At 35.0% G+C, this 18010-nt stretch overlaps 1 protein-coding gene across 31 annotated transcripts in view; it reads right to left on the bottom strand.

Annotated features, from left to right (window-relative positions):
- SOX5 (SRY-box transcription factor 5) overlaps positions 1-18010 on the bottom strand; it is a 996739-nt gene that overhangs the window by 204722 nt on the left and 774007 nt on the right. For all 31 annotated transcript variants that reach the window (XM_072798660.1, XM_072798680.1, XM_072798683.1 and 28 more), the window contains one exon: positions 15409-15495. In XM_072798660.1, the coding sequence (XP_072654761.1) occupies positions 15409-15495 (87 nt within the window). The remainder of the gene's footprint in view (positions 1-15408; positions 15496-18010) is intronic.

Below are 18010 nucleotides of genomic sequence, written 5' to 3'. Positions count from 1 at the left end.
AGGCGCCAAACCACTGCGCCACCCAGGGATCCCACAATATCACTTTTAATTGTTCTTTTAAAATTCACCAGATAGACAAGAACCCTATGGTAAAGTACTCGCAGCAGGAGAGAACACACTTTTTAATTACAATTTTCACTTTAATATAAGACACTAAGCACTATTTTAATAATGCATTTGCCACCTGTATATGTAATTAGATAGGAGAATCTGTTATAACTCAGTCAACCTTCCCCATCTCACTGTTTTTCTAACAATTTGTGCTGAAAAAGCATGTGCTTTTAGGAAGTAGCAGCAATAGTTAGTGGCTTATATTTTCCATAGGCCCATTTGGAATATAAATAAAGTTTTTTATATAATTTAGATAGGCTAGAGAATAAATACCTAGAAGAAAAATTATGAGTGAATAGAAGTCAAGAATCATGCATTATACTCATTATGAATAGCCAGCATTATTCAGGACAGGTGTCCAATAAATTATTGCTAATAATTTATTATAGCTCAGATATTTGGATTCCATTGAGCAGAAAAACACTTATTCTAAAATAACAACATGATTATTACAATTAGAATTCTAATAGTAAATAATCTAAATATATACTGGGAAGTTTTTTTTTAATTTTTTAAGATTTTATTTATTTATCCATGAGAGACACAGAGAGAGAGAGAGAGACAGGCAGAGGGAGAAGCAGGCTCCATGGAGGGAGCCCAACATGGGACTTGATCCCGGGACCCCAGGATCACACCCTGGGCTGAAGGTGGCGCTAAACCACTGAGCCACCCAGGGATCCCCTATACTGGGAAGTTTTTTAAAGAAAACATTCAAGTCATGGTATGATGTAAATCTTCACACATCATCAGTAGCCACTTTTCTAGAAATATATACTAGAAAAAGCAATTCATATCAGGTCTTGTAATCCTCATTATCTTCAAGGAATAATTTCACTTATAAAAAAATCTAGCCCAGGGGCACTTGGTTGGTTCAGTCCAACTCTTGATTTTGGCTTAGGTCATGATCTCAGGTCATGAGATTGAGCCCTGTGTCAGGCTCTGTGCTGGGTGTGGAGCCTGCTTAAGATTTTTTCTCCCCTCTTCCTTCCTCTCATCAAAAAGTCTAGCCCTAGAAAATGTAAGAAATGAAGTATTAAAAAGTGTTTTAAATGAAATATTAAAAACAATCTTAATGTCAAATGGAAATCATCAAATAATTATGGAACATCCAGATTGTATTTTTCACCCATGAAAATATTATTTTTTAAGAATATTTAATGGTATGGGAGCTTGTTAGTGATGTAAAGCTAGGTGGAAAAAACTGGGTAGAAATGAAACATCCATGAAAACGTTTGAAATGAAAAGGCAACCTACTGAATGTGAGTAAATTATATATTTGATAAAAAAAAGTTAATATCCAAAATAAATAAATAACTCATATAACTCAAGAGCAAACAAAATAAAATAAAACAAATAAATAAAATAAAATTCAATTAAAAAATGAGCAGAGAATATAAATATTTTTCCAAAGAGGGCATAGAGAAGGCTAGGAAGTACCTGAAGGTAGATACTCAGCATCACTAATCATCAGGGAAATGCAATTGAAAACCACAATGAGATCTCACCTCATACTGGATAGAATGGCTATTACTAAAAAGAGAAGAAACAACAAGCATTGGCAAGGATGTGGGAAAAAAGGGGACTTTTGTGCACTGTTGGTGGGAATGTAAATTGGTGTAGCCATTATGGAAAATAGTATGAATGTTTCTCAAAAATTAAAAATGAACTATCATATGATCCATAAATGCCACTTCTGGGTATTTATTCAAAGAAAGCAAACATATTGACTTAAAAAGATACATGAACCCCCATGTTTATAGCAGCATTTTTTTACAGTAGCCATGATATAAAAACAACCTATGTCCATTGATAGATGAAGGGATAAAGACAATATAGTGCACACACACACACACACACACACACACAGGAATATTATTCAATGATAAAAAAGAATAAAATCTTGCCATTGTGACAGTACAAATGGATCCTAAAGGCATTATTCTAAGTGAAATAAGTCAAATAGAAAAAGACAAACACCACATGATTTCATTTATATGGTATCTGAAAAGAAAAAGAGAAACAAACAAAAACCCAATCTCATAAATTCAGAGAACAGATTAGTAGTTGCTGGAGGTAGGGGTAAGGGATGGGTGAAATAGGTGAAATGGATCAAAAGGTATAAACATCCAGGTATAAAATAAATAAGTCATGTGTATGTCATCTACAGCATGGTGACTATAGATAATAATACTGTATTGCATACTGAAAAGTTGCTAAGAAAGTAAATCTTAAAAGTTCTCATCACAAGAAAAAAATTTTTGGAACTGTGTATAATGATAGATGTTAATCAGATTTATTGCGGTGATTATTTCACAATATACACAAATACTGAATCATTATGTTTTATGTCCAAAACTAATATAGTACTGCATGTCAGTTATACCTCAATTTAAAAAAAGAAAGAAAATATTGGTATAAATATCTCAATATATGCACATACCTATATTTATAGAATAAAAGATTGGAAGAAAACTTACCTATGTATTAATAGGGGCTATTTGTAGGTGAAGGGATTATAAGCCATTTTATTTTTTTTAAGCCATTTTAATATTTTTATACTTTTTAAGAAAATTTTCTACAATTTTATTATCATTCACATAGAAAAATATATATCATGTATAATATGTGGAAATATAACTTAAAAGTTTAAGGTGACATTATCCATTTATATAACTGGTGTAATATCAATGTATAAAGAAATATACTTGTTTGTTGGTAAGTATAAGCAAATACCATTTTGGCATTCAGTATATGAAAGATTAACAAAATCCTTTTGTCTCCCCTTATTCATATTTCATTGATTCTCAGATACACACTTTGTATATTTTAAACTCTCTGAGTCTTACAATGAATACTGTCTCAGAGTCAATGAAATATTAAGGTTTATGCCCACTCTGAGTTTGTCCTCCAGCCCTAGTCACTTACTTAGAGATGCAGAACAGGTATCTCTGAATGTAGATCTCAGTTTTAAAATTCAACATGTATATGGTGGGACTCTGCATTTTCCCCCATTTTTTAAAGCATTATCAATCAACATTCTAAGTTAGAAATATTAACAACATCCTCAATTCTTTTCTCAACTACTTTCCTCCTGTATGGATTATATCAACAAATCATGATAATTTTTTTTCTCAAAATAATTTTAGTTTTAGTTTTAATTAGTTAAATGTTTTCCTCAATATTGCTGTGTTCACATGAGTAAATAATCAGCAATTATAAAAGGGTATAGAGTGAAAGATCTCTGAATACTGTTCCTTCAGAGGTAACTACAATTATTTTTATTATTATGATACTCTTGTAAATGAAGATTCAAACATTTACCAGAATATTTCTGTACTAGTTTACCAGGGCTGCTGTAACAAAGTACCATAGTTTGGGTGGCTTAAAGAACAGAAATTTATGTTTATTGGCCAGAAGTCCAAAACTAAGGTCTCAGCAGGATTTGTTCCTTCTGAGGGCTATGAGGAAAGAGCTACTCCAAACCTTTCTCCTTGGCTTGTAGATGGTCAGCTTCTTCCTATGTCTTCATGTCATCACTTTCTATACATGTCCAAATTTCCTCTTCTTATAAAGACAGTAGTCATATGGATTTAGGATCCACCCTAGTGGCCAAATTTTAACTTAATTACCTCTATTCGGATTTATCTCCCAAGTACAGTCACATTCTGAGGTACTAGAAGTTAGAATTTGAACATATGAATTTTTATAGGGACACAATTCAATTCATAACAATTTCCTTTACACAAAGGACATCATAACATAAATACTGTTGTAGAGTAAGTAGGGAAAGTTCTTGTTCCTGGCTCCCTTCCCCATCTCTGTTGGGCCGGCAGGTACAAAGGGGATAGAGAAGCACCAACAAAATGGTGGTGGACCCTCTATCTTGTTACCCTTGCCTCGGAACTTTCCCACCACCAGCAGACCATCCAAGGACATATCATCAGGGGGAGACAGGGCCTATAAGGAAATCTGAACCTCACCTTACCCAAACCCCATATAAGGACATAAGCAGTTATTGCCTCATACCGATTCCACCAGTAATATGCCCTAATACCTATTACCCCATACAGACATAACCCCTTACCCCTCCCCCCTTTAAAAGCTCACATGTACTCCCTTTGGGCATGACTTCCCCGGCCCCATGACTTCCCCGACTTCACTCCCTTGTAGGGCCGCAGAACCTCGTCGGAGAACACGTCCATTAAAAGCCTGCCTCAACCAACTTTTACCTGGCCTCTCTATTTCATTTCACTACCAACCGGATTAAAGTTGATAATCTCCACTGACATTCTTCATCTTTTTTCATGAGTTGTAGCAAACTTTTCTTTTCCCTTTTTAAGAGCCCTGAACTCATGACCCTAAGATCAAAACCTGAGCTTAAATCAAGAATTGGTCACTCAACCAACTGAGCCATCCAAACACACCTGTAGCCTTTAATAAAACTTTCTGTCACTATTTTTTTTTTCTCTACAAGTCTATCCTCCAAATGGGTACCAAAATTATCTTCCTAAAAACCAAATTTAGTCATGTCATTCCTGTTTAAACATTGCCACTTGTTCCTCAATGTCTTTGGAATAAAATGTCAACTCATTCTTAAGAATGAATAAGGTCCTTCTAATTATGATCCAAACTTCTCACTTCTTTTGTGTATCCTAAATTCTAGCCACAATGATTTTTCTACCATCCCTCACAAAGGATACCACCCTTCACAAGTGTCTTACTTACCCTGGCTATTCCTTCCCTAAATATTCATTCTCCATGTTCCAGGTCATATGTATTGTTCTTTAAGCTCTTATCTCAATTTTGATAATAGTTCCCTTCTTTTGGAACCCACACAGTGCACATCTTTATTATACTCTTTAACCTTTAAACTATAAATTTTATTTTCACATTTGTTTCCTAAAGTCAGCAGAGATAGCTGTGACAGTCACAACTGTAAATCACCAACTTTTATACTCTCATTACCTACTAGTAGACCTGGTATATACCAAATTATTTAAAATTTTAATGAGTGAGTCACTTTCCTTTAAACCACTCTCAGGTTTAGGAATGCTGTATAGTCAAGAGAAATGGGGAGATATATTATCTTACATGAGTTACATAGAAATTCTGGCTTTGGCTTAAGGGAGTTGAGTAAGCGATCTATGAATATTGGAGAAACCAGTAAGGGTCACAAATATCCTAGACTTTAAGAATGTATGTGTGTGTGTGTGTGTGTGTGTGTGTGTGTGTATGTGTATGTAAACAACATCATGGGAAAACCCAGAGGCCTCCCAAACAAAAAGAGTAGATACTATTTCTTCTCTTAGATTTAGATTTTTAAGAATCATACAAGTATACAACACTATGGGGAAACAACCATGGCCTAGTTCAATCAGATTCAGATAGCTAATGATATGAGTTCATGTTTGAGTGTGTCATTAGTAGTAATCTATTTTCATGTTTCAGTTCTTTGCACTTTTAAGTGTTTTAATCTATGCTAGTCCTCCTTCAATTCCCTTGGAATGAAGGATTACTGACATAAGAGGCAAATATATTCTATTTCAGTTCTTCCTACTGTTTAACAACTACAGGCATCATAACCATTTGAGTGATTGCTATAGTTCTATAGGTTCCACAGAAGTATAGGTCAGAACATTCCTTAATGTAATGCGACACAAGTCATGAAGGAAGGGAACCAGCTTCAGTCATCTCCCTCTCAGTAAGAGACATCACCATCCATATATTGCTATATTCTTTTGTCTTCCATATCTAATTCATTGGGAATCCTTTCAACTCTAGAACATATAAATTAGCCCATTAATCTTTATTTCCTGTACTATCTCTTAATCCAAGCCATCATAATCTCTTGCTTCATGATTACAATTATTTTCTAACTATTTTACCTACTTCTACTTCTACTAGAAGCTATTCTCCAGCAAAAGTTCAGAGTGATCCATTTAGAAAGGTAAATCCGATGATGTCACACACTTGTATAAAATCATTTCACAGCTTCACATTGTACATTGAATAAAATCCAAACTCCTTACCCTTACAAAGCTCTGAATGATCTAGCCCTTACTTTCTTTGACATCATTTCTTCCATTTCTCTATTGTAAAAATGCTTCAGTCACATGGCCTTCTTTGAGTTCTTCCAATATCAATACATAAAGTTCAAATGTGTTCAAGACCATTTTTTAAAGTTGCTCCCATATTAGGGTCTTTGTACTCCAATTGTTTCCCATGGGAAAGCCTTGTCCTAGATCCAGATTTCTTAATCTTGGCAGTGTTGATGTTTTGGACTAGAAAATTCCTTTTCTGGGGACTGTGTAGGATCTCTGGCTAGATGCCAGCAGCATTTCCTACCTAGCTATAAGAACCAAAAATGTCTCCAGACAATGACAAATTTCCCCCAGTAGAGAGCCACTTTAAATGATGGACTTTTCTCTTTCCTTTATTTTGCATATACCCACCTACTTCCTTCTATGTCCCTCACACTATCTTAGGTGTTGAAAATACTATAGTGTCTAATACAGACAAAAATGTTTATGTTTCAGAGAGCTTACATTTAAATGGAAAAGATAATAAACAAACTATCAGCTCCAACCAGAGAGTAATTTAAATGCCAACTCCTCAGGCCGCCTGCCCTGAACAATGAAATTAAGGAAGCCATCATCTCACTTTTGGTCACATCATTTAATTTTTATTCTGTTCATAGTAGTTAACACCATATGTTGTATTTTATGAATATAGTTATTTATTTATTGACTCTTCCACAGAGTATAAGTTTTATGAAAACAGGTTACCGGTTCGTTTTGTTCAATGTGGGATCCCCAGCTCTACAGAGTAATGCCTAGCACTAAGTAGACATCCTATAACAACTTGTTGAATGAATAAAGTAAACTTCATAAGAACAGAGAGAAGTCCTTGATTGATAACGTACAATTCTATGCATAAGGGAAATCCTCATCGGGATTACTCAACTTAAAATAATAAGAAAAGAATCTGTGGAAGCTGTCATTTCCCCAGTATTGTTTTATTCCACTCAAATGAAATAGATATATGGTTTGAAGTGAAATGATCAAAATCAAAGTAAATTGCTAGGAGTTCTAATCCAAATAAAGGAAATATAAGAGCAAACTCACTCAAGAAGAAGGGGAAAGGCCTAGAATTCTGACACTAAAAGTAAACTGGGTTTCTTCCTTCAAAAAAAATTTACCAGAAATTTAACTCTTTGTTTCAAAGCAATGGTTAATCTTTGCAGGGATTTTTTTCCTAATAATTGGTGTTACTTAGACTATCAGCATTATAATTTGGATAGGACTTTACCTGGTTTAATTTATTTACTGGAACTATTGTTATTCTCAATTGGCATTTCACTTGAAGTATCTAAAAATCATTAGTTCTCCTGCCTTTAAAATTTCTGCCTAATGAAAGAGGCTCTACTCTAATGTAAGCCTTAAAAAGGCAGAAATCGGGATGCCTGGGTGGCTCAGTGGTTAAGCATCTGCCTTTGGCTCAGTGTGTGATCTTGGAGTCCTGGGATCAAGTCCCACATCAAGTTTCCTGTATGGAGCCTGTTTCTCCCTCTGCCTGTCCCTCTGTCTCTGTCTCTGTCTCTCTCTCTCTTTCTCTCGGTGTCTCTCATGAATAAATAAATACATTTTTAAAAAAAATAAAAAGGCAGAAATCTCTCTCTTCGCTACCATTGTATCTCCAGAACATAGCACATGGCAAGACAGATAGTAATATTTGTTGAATGAACTAAAATATAATAAATAAAAGCTAACTTAAGTGGTTCTACATTTACAACTAAAGTTTCTTTTAGTGGCTCTCTTATTGAACAAGAGAGAAAAGGCAGACTCCCTCATCAAAAGTCTTAGTGGCATCATTCCAATTTATTAAAAGAGTATTTGTTAGGTTACGCAAATTATAAACATCTATGAATTGGTCTTTTACATTAAGAACAAATGTAATTAAACTTTGATAAAATTTAGCTACATACCCTATACTGCTAGATAGATACCCCAAGAGGTTGGAATAAAAAAAATTATATATATATATATATATATTACATGATAGAATAAATTAATTGATATTCTATTATACACTGTCAATACTATAAATGTTCTTATCTTATAGATTACTATAATTGTTTTGGAAAAAAACAGTGGTATTTGGTTTTTTGCTTCAAGATCTTAAAAAGTGGCATTTGGCTTGGATTTAAATATATCTACTATAGGAAGCTTTCAGTTTTATTTTTTAATTTTTTTTTTTTAAGGAAGCTTTCAGTTTTAAAGGCAACTGACATAGAGTGAAATGGAACACTTGACAAGTAGCTACGGTCTCTACCTTTATTATCCTATGGTGGATGCTTCACTTCTGTGATATCAGAAAGAAAATGTGTGCATTATCAATTTTTGTAATGAAAGCCAGAGTTGTTCTTGTACATTTTTTTTTAGCTCTATGCTATTTCTTATTACAAATTTTTACCTTTTAATGGAGATAGTAATTTTATAAACTTTTCCCAAGATTATTCCATCCACTTACTTGGATATTGTACCCAAAACGTTTTTTTTTGTTCAAATTGCATCAAATTTGCCACATTTATAGACTTTAATGTAGTCAGTAAAAATCTGCCTAAGACATGGCATTTTTAAAAACATTTTATTTATTTATTTATTCATGAGAGACAGAGAGAGAGAGAGAGAGAGAGAGAGGCAGAGACACAGGCAGAGGGAGAAGCAGGCTCCATACAGGGAGCCCAACAGGACACGATTCTGGGTGTCCAGGATCACACCCTGGGCCGAAGGTGGCGCTAAACCGCCAAGCCACCTGGGCTGCCCGACATGGCATTTTTAAATTGTCATTCATTCATCAAGAAGAAACTGAGTCCCAAACTTTGGGCTAATGGTAAACCAGGTATTATACAAGGGAAAGGTAAATATGTAAGTAGGCTAATAAGACAAAATTGTGTGTGTGTCCTAAGGGACAGATCAAAGCTTAGAATAGAATATCATGGCTGCATCTGAGGGCGTTTCATCCAGGGGTGTTGGATCTGGATATGTTTTCATGTTTTAAAGGATTTTAGAGATCGTCCATTCCAACTTTACTGAAGAGAGACTGCCAAGCATCATGCAAAGAGCACAAGCTTTGAAGACAGGCAGGATTAGCTTCACATCTTGACTCTGTCACAACTAAAGTATGTGGGTTTAGATAATTCATCTTTCTCCTCTCTCTCTCTCTCTCTCTCTCTCTCTCCCTCTCTCTCCAATTCTTTCCATATAAACTGGGAATGAAATTACTCTGTCACAATAATTTTGTAAGGAAAATGTTTACAAGGTCCTGTACACAAATAGGCATGTAATCAATAGTAATCTGCAACAGTTTTTAAATGAGCAGATGAAGGGATCCCTGGGTGGCTCAGTGGTTTAGCGCCTGCCTTCAGTCAAGGGCCTGATCCTGGAGTCCCGGGATCGAGTCCTGCGTCAGGCTTCCTGCGTGGAGCCTGCTTCTCCCTCTGCCTCTCTTGTCTCTGTCTCTGTCTCTCTCTCTGTTGTGTCTCTCATGAATAAATAAATAAAATCTTTAAAAAAATAAATGAGCAGATGAGGCAATAAACCGAAGGATAACTGATTTCTACAAGTTCTTGGAGGAATCACTGCAACAGGACATCAAAATTTTTTTTTTTTTAAACTATACCATGCTTCTTTAGTAAGAAAAATGATCCTTTAAAAGAGGAAAGGGTTTTAGGTTATTTCATCAGCTAACAGTTTGGAGAATGTAAGCTTTGGAGTTCATATCTATAAGAAAAAAATGTTTTAAAAATTATTTCAGGGGGATCCCTGGGTGGCTCAGGGGTTTGGCGCCTGCCTTTGGCCCAGGGCGCGATCCTGGAGTCCCAGGATCCAGTACCGCATCAGGCTCCCGGCATGGAGCTTGCTTCTCCCTCTGCCTGTGTCTCTGCCTCTCTCTCTCTCTCTCTCTCTCTCTCTCTCTGTGTGTCTATCATGAATAAATAAATAAATATTTTAAAAAATAAAAAAATAAAAAATTATTTCAATATTAGAATCTTTACATCCCTTGCACAAATGAATACTTACTAAATGAATGAGTATATTTTTAAATGTGAAAAAAATGTTGAGGAAAACCTATTTTTATTTTCAAAAACAGAACCCAGATTTAATATGTAAAAGTATCTATTTAAAACATGCATTATTGGGGAACCTGGGTAGCTCAGTTTGGTTAAGTGTCTTTTTTTTTTTTTAAGATTTTATTTATTTATTCATGAAAGACACACAGAGAGAGGCAAAGACATAGGCAGAGGGAGAAGCAGGCTCCTTGTGGGGAGCCCAATGCAGGACTTGATCCCAGGACTCTGGGGTGATGACCTGAGCCAAAGTCAGATGCTCAACCACTGAGCCACCCAGGTGTTCCAGGTTAAGTGTTTTGACTTAAGTCATGATCTCATAGGTCATGGGATAAGCCCTGCATGGGGCTCTGCTCAGAGGGGAATCAGCTTGAAGATTCTCTCCCTCTGCCCCTTTCCCTACACGCACTCTATCTCTCCCTCAAATAAATAAATCTTTAAAAAATTTTAAAAATCGAAAATAAAACATGCATTATTAAGTACCTTCTTTAAAAGGTATATGAAACTTCTTAATTTGTGAACTGGATCATCAATCCAGAAGTCAATGAGATCCAGTGTCTGGCCATTCTCTTTTCATCACTTGCTGTGTTTATACACTGGCATAAGGCCTCTGGCATTCTGGGACAGAGCAAATTACCAATGTACAGAAAACATAAAGTCACTTTTTTGCTTTTACAGACCTTGCCAAACATTTAAAAACTTATATGCTGTGCATCAGTAGTCTTTCACTGGTTCTCATAAAGTAGTTTTACAAAAAGTGAAAACATTACTCATAAGCAACTACAAAGAATATAAAACAAGCTTAGTAGATTAAAAACATTAAACATTTACTTTATGTAGAAGTAAATGACTATATGTTATGTACCTTCCTCACAGCTGACTCTTGCACTGAACAAATTTCAGACGTAACGTTCCCTCAAAAAATAATCAACATTCCCAACCCCTTTATTAAAATGTCCAGATATATTTTTAGGCTAATGTACAAATGAAATAAGTTATAAAGTTATTATCAGCAAAGCATGTGATCCTCAAATAGTATTTTTTTTATTTTAAAAGAAAGGATTTGAAACTACTTTCAAAGTGATACAAACCCTTATATATCTAAACTGGGATTTTAGTTTCCATGTTCTAAATTTTAAAACACTGAGGATCCCTTACTAGATTTATTACCTGGGATCTGATTCTTATTCCATGCCTGCTTGTTTAAAAATTGTCTAACATTATTTAAACAGAATTATCTCTTTCAAGCCACACACTGAATCCACATGTCTCTTTTATTTCAAAATGTTATGTCACCTAACAGAAGATCTACTTTAACCCACATGTTGAATCTAAATAGCATGTCTTTATCATGAGTTCTAAGAGGCCAAAGTATTACTGAATGGGTTATTTCCTTGAACCTATTACTGGCATTCTAGAGCTGTTTGGTGTTTGCCTTTCTGTTCCATCTTCTAGAAAGAACAAAATTATAGCTCTCAAAAGAGCCATTTTTTTATTATACCAACCGCAGCTGGCATTTTTCTTAATACCAGATACAATACTTTGCTGGCCTAAATTACTGCATTCTGACAGGGTTAGAAAGGGTCTATGAGGGATACCAATGAGAAAGAAACCAGGCTTTAAAGAATTCTTTATACAAGGCAGGTGGAGAAACTGATTTGGGCTTATCTGTGTGACCTAGCCAGAAAACCTTTCAAACAATGCCCTGCTTTTCTAACTTTTTTTTTTTTTTAAGATTTTATTTATTTATTCAGAAGAGACACAGAGAGAGGCAGAGACATAGGCAGAAGGAGAAGCAGGCTTCCTACTGGGAGTCTGATGTGGGACTCAATCCCAGGACCCTGGGATCACGACCTGAGCCAAAGGCAGATGCTCAACCACTGAGCCACCCAGGTGCCCCCCTGCTTTTTCTAACTTCACCAAGAGAGAATTATTTGCAAGAATTCTGCATGCAGATTTTTTTGTTACAATTCCACCAAAAATTTCAAGTCCATTAAATACAAATTCTGCAACGACTGTTTTGAAAAACAAAAGATATGTTTAGATTAGTCAGAGCTGCCATGGATCTCCAGATACTGTCCTCAGGTGAAGTGCCAATGCAATGACCTTCAGTGTAATAGAATTTCATGCTAGCTAAAACAACGTGTGACACTCCCAGTTGCCAACAGGAGTGCAGGCGCTGCTTTGTCCCCTTCTCAGTAACTATGAGGCTCCAAGAGGTATTTCTTCACCTTTCACACAACTGTTACTCAGTGCTTCTGCTATAGATAACAACAAAAGACTCTGTAAACTGAACAGTCGCACTAGATGTTGACTGGAGAAGAAGAAAGAAAGAATTTCTTCAGGCAGTTAATCAGTTTATACACCTATACTGATTGTTGGCTAAGCTTTTTTAGTCAAATGGTTTCGTTCTGCAAAGCTGGATCTAGTGTCCTTTTTGTATGTTTTTTAGAGGATTGTTTTGAATGTAACTTTAAAACCTAATTATTTCATATTTCCAAAGTACCAGACCATAAAATGGTATCAATTCTAACAGGCAAAATAATCTAACACGAAAAATAATTTTATGCTCTTAGAAGTGGGTGACCTTTACTAACCCATGTTGTCTCTTGAAAAATGAGATTGATTTTAAGTGAGTATGACAACTATTTATCGATAGCTAAAATATCCAAACCAAATGCTATTTATTCCTATTTTTTAAAGTTTATCATTTTCACTTTTTAAACAGTAATAGCAAGAAACACTTCTCTGAACTTTGCCAAGCTGTAATATTAACCTTTGTCCAAATGCTCTGAAAGTAATTCACATGCAGCAACCTAAAGCCGGCACTTAGGAACTGAGCTCTGCCCTCATTTGGCTATAGTTTTAGATATTCAAGAATGGATTCCACGTGCGCCTGTGTGTGCATGAGCCCCCCCATACCCCCCACTCATTGGCCTACAGGTTTCCTAGGACTAATTAAAAGTTAAATGAAAACTGAGCAGTGTAAACAGAAAAGTTTCGATTGACAAGACTTGGTAAATACTGTAAAGGCTATAAATGTGTTAACATATGCAAAGAGTATATTAAATATATTATTCCAAATTATCATTGATAAATCATCTAATAGTTGAATAAGTTCATATTTCCAGATTAAAAAATCTCTCATTCTTCCCTATCTCAACCCCAAACAGTGTGCATATACATAAGACTTACACCTTTATTTACTTCATTAAAAAAAAAAAAAAAAAAAATCTGCCAAACAGCTAAGCCATTGTTCTCACATAACTTCTTCTGAGGTGGCATGAAAACCACATTCCTGAGCATGGCATAATCATAGTGTCTGACCCCCCAAGAACCATTAAGTCAAATTCATTTACCCCCAGAGGGCTACACACTATTGTATCCTTTCCACTTTCTAGCCACCTATGAACAATGGAGAGTAATTGCAACTGTCACGGGCAGTCAGTAGAAAAAGTAAGCCAGAGATATTTTCCCAGTTTTCTGCCAAACCTATCCAAGCACCTAATAACCATGCCCCCAACAAAAGAAAGACCCACAGTTGCTTTTAAAATGCATCAGAAAACAGCTTTTTGAACAGTACCAAAGGACAATAACCAAACTTATGCTCTGAATGTGAAGCTTAAAAAACTCAAAATTAAAGACGGAAACTTCTTTTGACTGTACTACAGCTTCCTGAACTAACCCCACAGGCAAGCCTGAAAGGAGAGTGGAGCTGCTTTCCTCCAAGCTTATCATCACTGCTGTTGCTGCTTTTAAGTTTGACTTGTAAAGAAAACAAGGGAGGAAAAATGTCTGTCCTCCAATGGAATGAGATCACAAGGCTTGGAACAGGCAGTCTTCTCTGCTCTACTCTCAGTTATCACCTAGGTCAGAGGAGAATAAAGAACCTTGGAGAACACATCCTATATCTTGGGTACAAATGGGTTAAAATCCAACACAATAATATAAATGATCTGCTGCCTCAGAAAATAACATTCTCCGTTCTCTTTCAACTTGGCCTTCAAGCTCTTTAAGGCATATTAATTATTATCTGTTTGAATTTGACTCCATTAAAGATTTTGGTTACTGAATGTATTGATTAGCACTCATTCATTCTCCCACCACCAAATCATACTTAATCATAACCTGGATATATGTAACCTTCAAAGAGAATGGATAAAAAAGTGAAATAGTCCAGCATTTTCTGGAAGTTTCCAAATACTGAGATGCTAGTGTCCTGCCTTTTGGCAGAATGCTCCAATGCAGTAGAGCCATAAGAAAGACAATTGCCTTTTTCATTGGGAGAACACGTGCACATACATACATATGCAAAAAAAGTTATTTATACACATATTTCTACATGTATATTAATATAAATCTGCTGATATTTTAAATATATATTCAGCTTCTACCAAAAAATATAGAGTGATACATAACTATTTTAATATTGATGAATAAGTATTTTTTCTCAAAATTAATCCTTTAGAACTCAGAATCAAGTGTGCTATTGGCAACAAACAGAAAGCCATAGATTGCCTACTATGCTCTAAGAAAATACACTTTAAAATTAACTGAAATGACCATTTAATTCTATTTTTGTATGAGAAATTAAGCCCTCTCCCACTGTTAATAGTAAAAGTTTATTGAGATATGGATATTCAGTATCATGAAGTCCATATAGACTTTTTCTCTTAGTTGTATGTAATGTCTGATTCAAATAGAACCAAACCAAAAATGTTGCTCTTGTTAGTACAATACAACCTTTTATTAAGCTTTCTCCATTTATCATTTCTGGTTTTATATCTAGGGTATGTACATTCACACTTCTAATATGTAGAATGTATAAAATCATCTCGTAATAGGCAGTTTGTAATCCTGATATAGATATATCCTTACTTACAAGGTAAATCATTTATTTATTTTTTTAATCATGAAAACCACAGACTTTTGAAGATACGGTGGGGTTATTCTGTTAAAATAACATTCCATTTATCTAATAAGGCACCAACAAAGAGAAAATAAGAATCCCGATACATCCACTTTCAAACTAGGAAGAAAAACAACAAAAACAGAGAATGCATGAGGCAGAGAGGGTTCGGGAGAGAAGCACTTTATCACAGTTAATATTTCAACATATAAACTTCATTTTCATACATTTTGGATCAAAATAATCGCAAATATATTACCTTTTATTTCACCAAAGTTCCCTGATCCCATTGCAAGAAGTTTGTCTTTCCAGTCCTTTGAGAGTAGCTTTTCAATACTGGGGGTTTCTAAGTAAAGAAAAAAAAAAATGTAAGCAAATCAACATGACTATCTTTACAATGAAGCTCATTAAAAGTCTATCTGCTAAAAATAAGGCCATCCCTATCCGGGCCCCAGTTCATAATGACTTCATCAACAAACTGATAACAGGGGGGAAAAAAAGAATGTGTTTTATCACCTGCTGTTTCAAAATCATTAGCTTTTTCCTCTTGCGGAACAAAGCCGTACTAATTCTTTATGACAATGGGTACATATAAACCTGCAGTTCATTGTTTTTCAATTTGGTGAACAAATTCCTGCTATAATAGATGCTTGTCAATTTCAGGGTGTTAGTCTGCAGTCAAAAAATAATTATGTTGATAAAATGCAGAGCAAAAAAAAAAAGGCAAAGAATTAGCTCTTAAATCTGCTACATGTAATTATATCCCTCTGTGTGTTTACAATTACATCCACTTTATAATATGTGTTTAACATCGTATGGTGGTAAGCACACTGTGGAAAGATTTGCCAGTACCGTGAACATTAAAAAAAAAAAAAAAAAGTTGGTATAAAAGAAGCTTTACAAAGATTACAAAATCTAGAAAAGTGAGTAATGCCTATAATGGAAACCTATTATTTGCTTATTTCGGATTTGTCTTACATTCTTTTAAAAAGCCCAGTATTGAGACAGGGCACATATATTTGAAAGAGCAAGGTTATGCTTTAGTCTGATATTTGTTTCTATATATCACATGGTTTTTGACCTCTTCTTTTGTGTTGAATTTTAATGTATAAGTAAACATAAATGCTAATAAAACTCCCAAACATTAAACTCAATTCCAAACAATGTAATTGTATATTCTTGTCAGCATTTAGATGGGTACACAATTACAATGGCTTTCAATCCCACGATTAGCACTGCATTCAGTTAGAAAATGGAGTGTACTAAAAGATAAGTGTCCCAGTATGCTCCATCTAAATAACAATACCCACACTTATTATCTGGATCTAAGACATACACTGCCATTCTCCACATTGGTGTTTATGTGTATTTGTGTTTGTTCAGACATTTGTTTACCCCCTACTAGGAGCATAAAGGGAGTACATGTTAACTTATCAAAGGGACCGTCTGGCCTACAGACCATAAGATTATTAGAAACTGGTTCATTTTCCCCACAGTAAAATGCATTTTAAGGCATCATCACCATCTTTGGCTAATGCTATCTACTTTTCTCAGGTCTCCATCTTACAGCTATTGGCTATCAGAGTCACAAAGCCTGTGAGTTTTCAACAAAGTGGAGGTGAAATTTTCTTGGAAAAACTGTGAAAATATGGAATGTCTTTTTTTTTTTTTCAGATGTCAAAAACTTCTGGAAAGTAAAATGGTGAAAAGCTCTGAATGATTACTGCTTAACAATCTATAGTCTATACATATGCTGCAAATACACACACATACACATATGCACCTATCACAATTACTGTGTACACATTTACTAAGGAATTTACGATGGGATGTGTAAGATATATTTTTTCCCTTTGTAACAAAATATTTCCATTTCTTGCATTTTAAGGAAGAAAGAGCCTAAGAAATTAATTTTACCTTTTCTTAAAATATCCCTATTTCTGTTCCATACTGGTTTTGAAAATGGTAATGACAATTCTGAGTAATAAGATGAATTAAATCTCTTCTTACTGTAATCAATATTTCTGTTCATTGAGGCTTAAAAAGTAACTTTAAAATACTTCTGCAAGGATTTCCAATGTTTCTGCATTCCCAGTAAACACTTCATGAGCGAAATCATTTTTAAACCTTATCAGAGTAGGTCAAACAAACACCACTGTTTCTTTTTTCCAGCACTCCACAAAAATTCTTGAGTAGCATGTAAACAGGGCACAGCCAATACGGTATTTGCAATAGAGTACTGTCAGTCATTAAAAGCTAACAAACCTTTGCAAAGCAGGAATGCAGCAATAGAAATCCATTGTGCACTAACAATAGGCCCCTGAACCTCCCGGCACCAAAAGCAGACCATTTTACTTTTAAGGCTATTGTCTGCAAAGTCCATGACAAAGCTTTTCCCCTGCAGCTAGACAAAATATTCACTGTAGTGTGCTCATAAAGAAACAGAAGTCTTCTGTCTAAGTTGCAGAGTTAAAGTAACAGCCGCCAGATTTCTGAAACCTGCAGAACATTCCTGGCCTCTTTATTAACTTACATAAAGATATAAGGCTCCTATACAAAGCCACTTTTTTTTTTTCCCCAAGTACCTGACTTTGAATATCCACAACAGAAAAATGAATACCTTCTTTAAGACCAAGTAATTTGGAAGTTGTAAAATCAGAAACATATCTAACTCGGGGTTGTCAAGTCTGTGGATGAATAAAGACACTAATATTTGCAATTTGGATGAGGTATATACTTTAAATTCAGATTCAATAAACATTTATTGAGCAACCTATGTGCCAGGAACTATGCTGGATGCTTTTACCTGTCTGTATTCTCTCATTTAATCAGAGCAAATACCTGACGACTCAGACTGTGTT

The sequence above is a fragment of the Canis lupus genome, chromosome 25, assembly GCF_048164855.1.
Source record: "Canis lupus baileyi chromosome 25, mCanLup2.hap1, whole genome shotgun sequence".
NCBI lineage: Eukaryota > Metazoa > Chordata > Mammalia > Carnivora > Canidae > Canis > Canis lupus.
The sequence above is the reverse complement of the archived record's forward strand: the minus strand, read 5'-3'. Positions and strand labels throughout refer to the sequence as shown.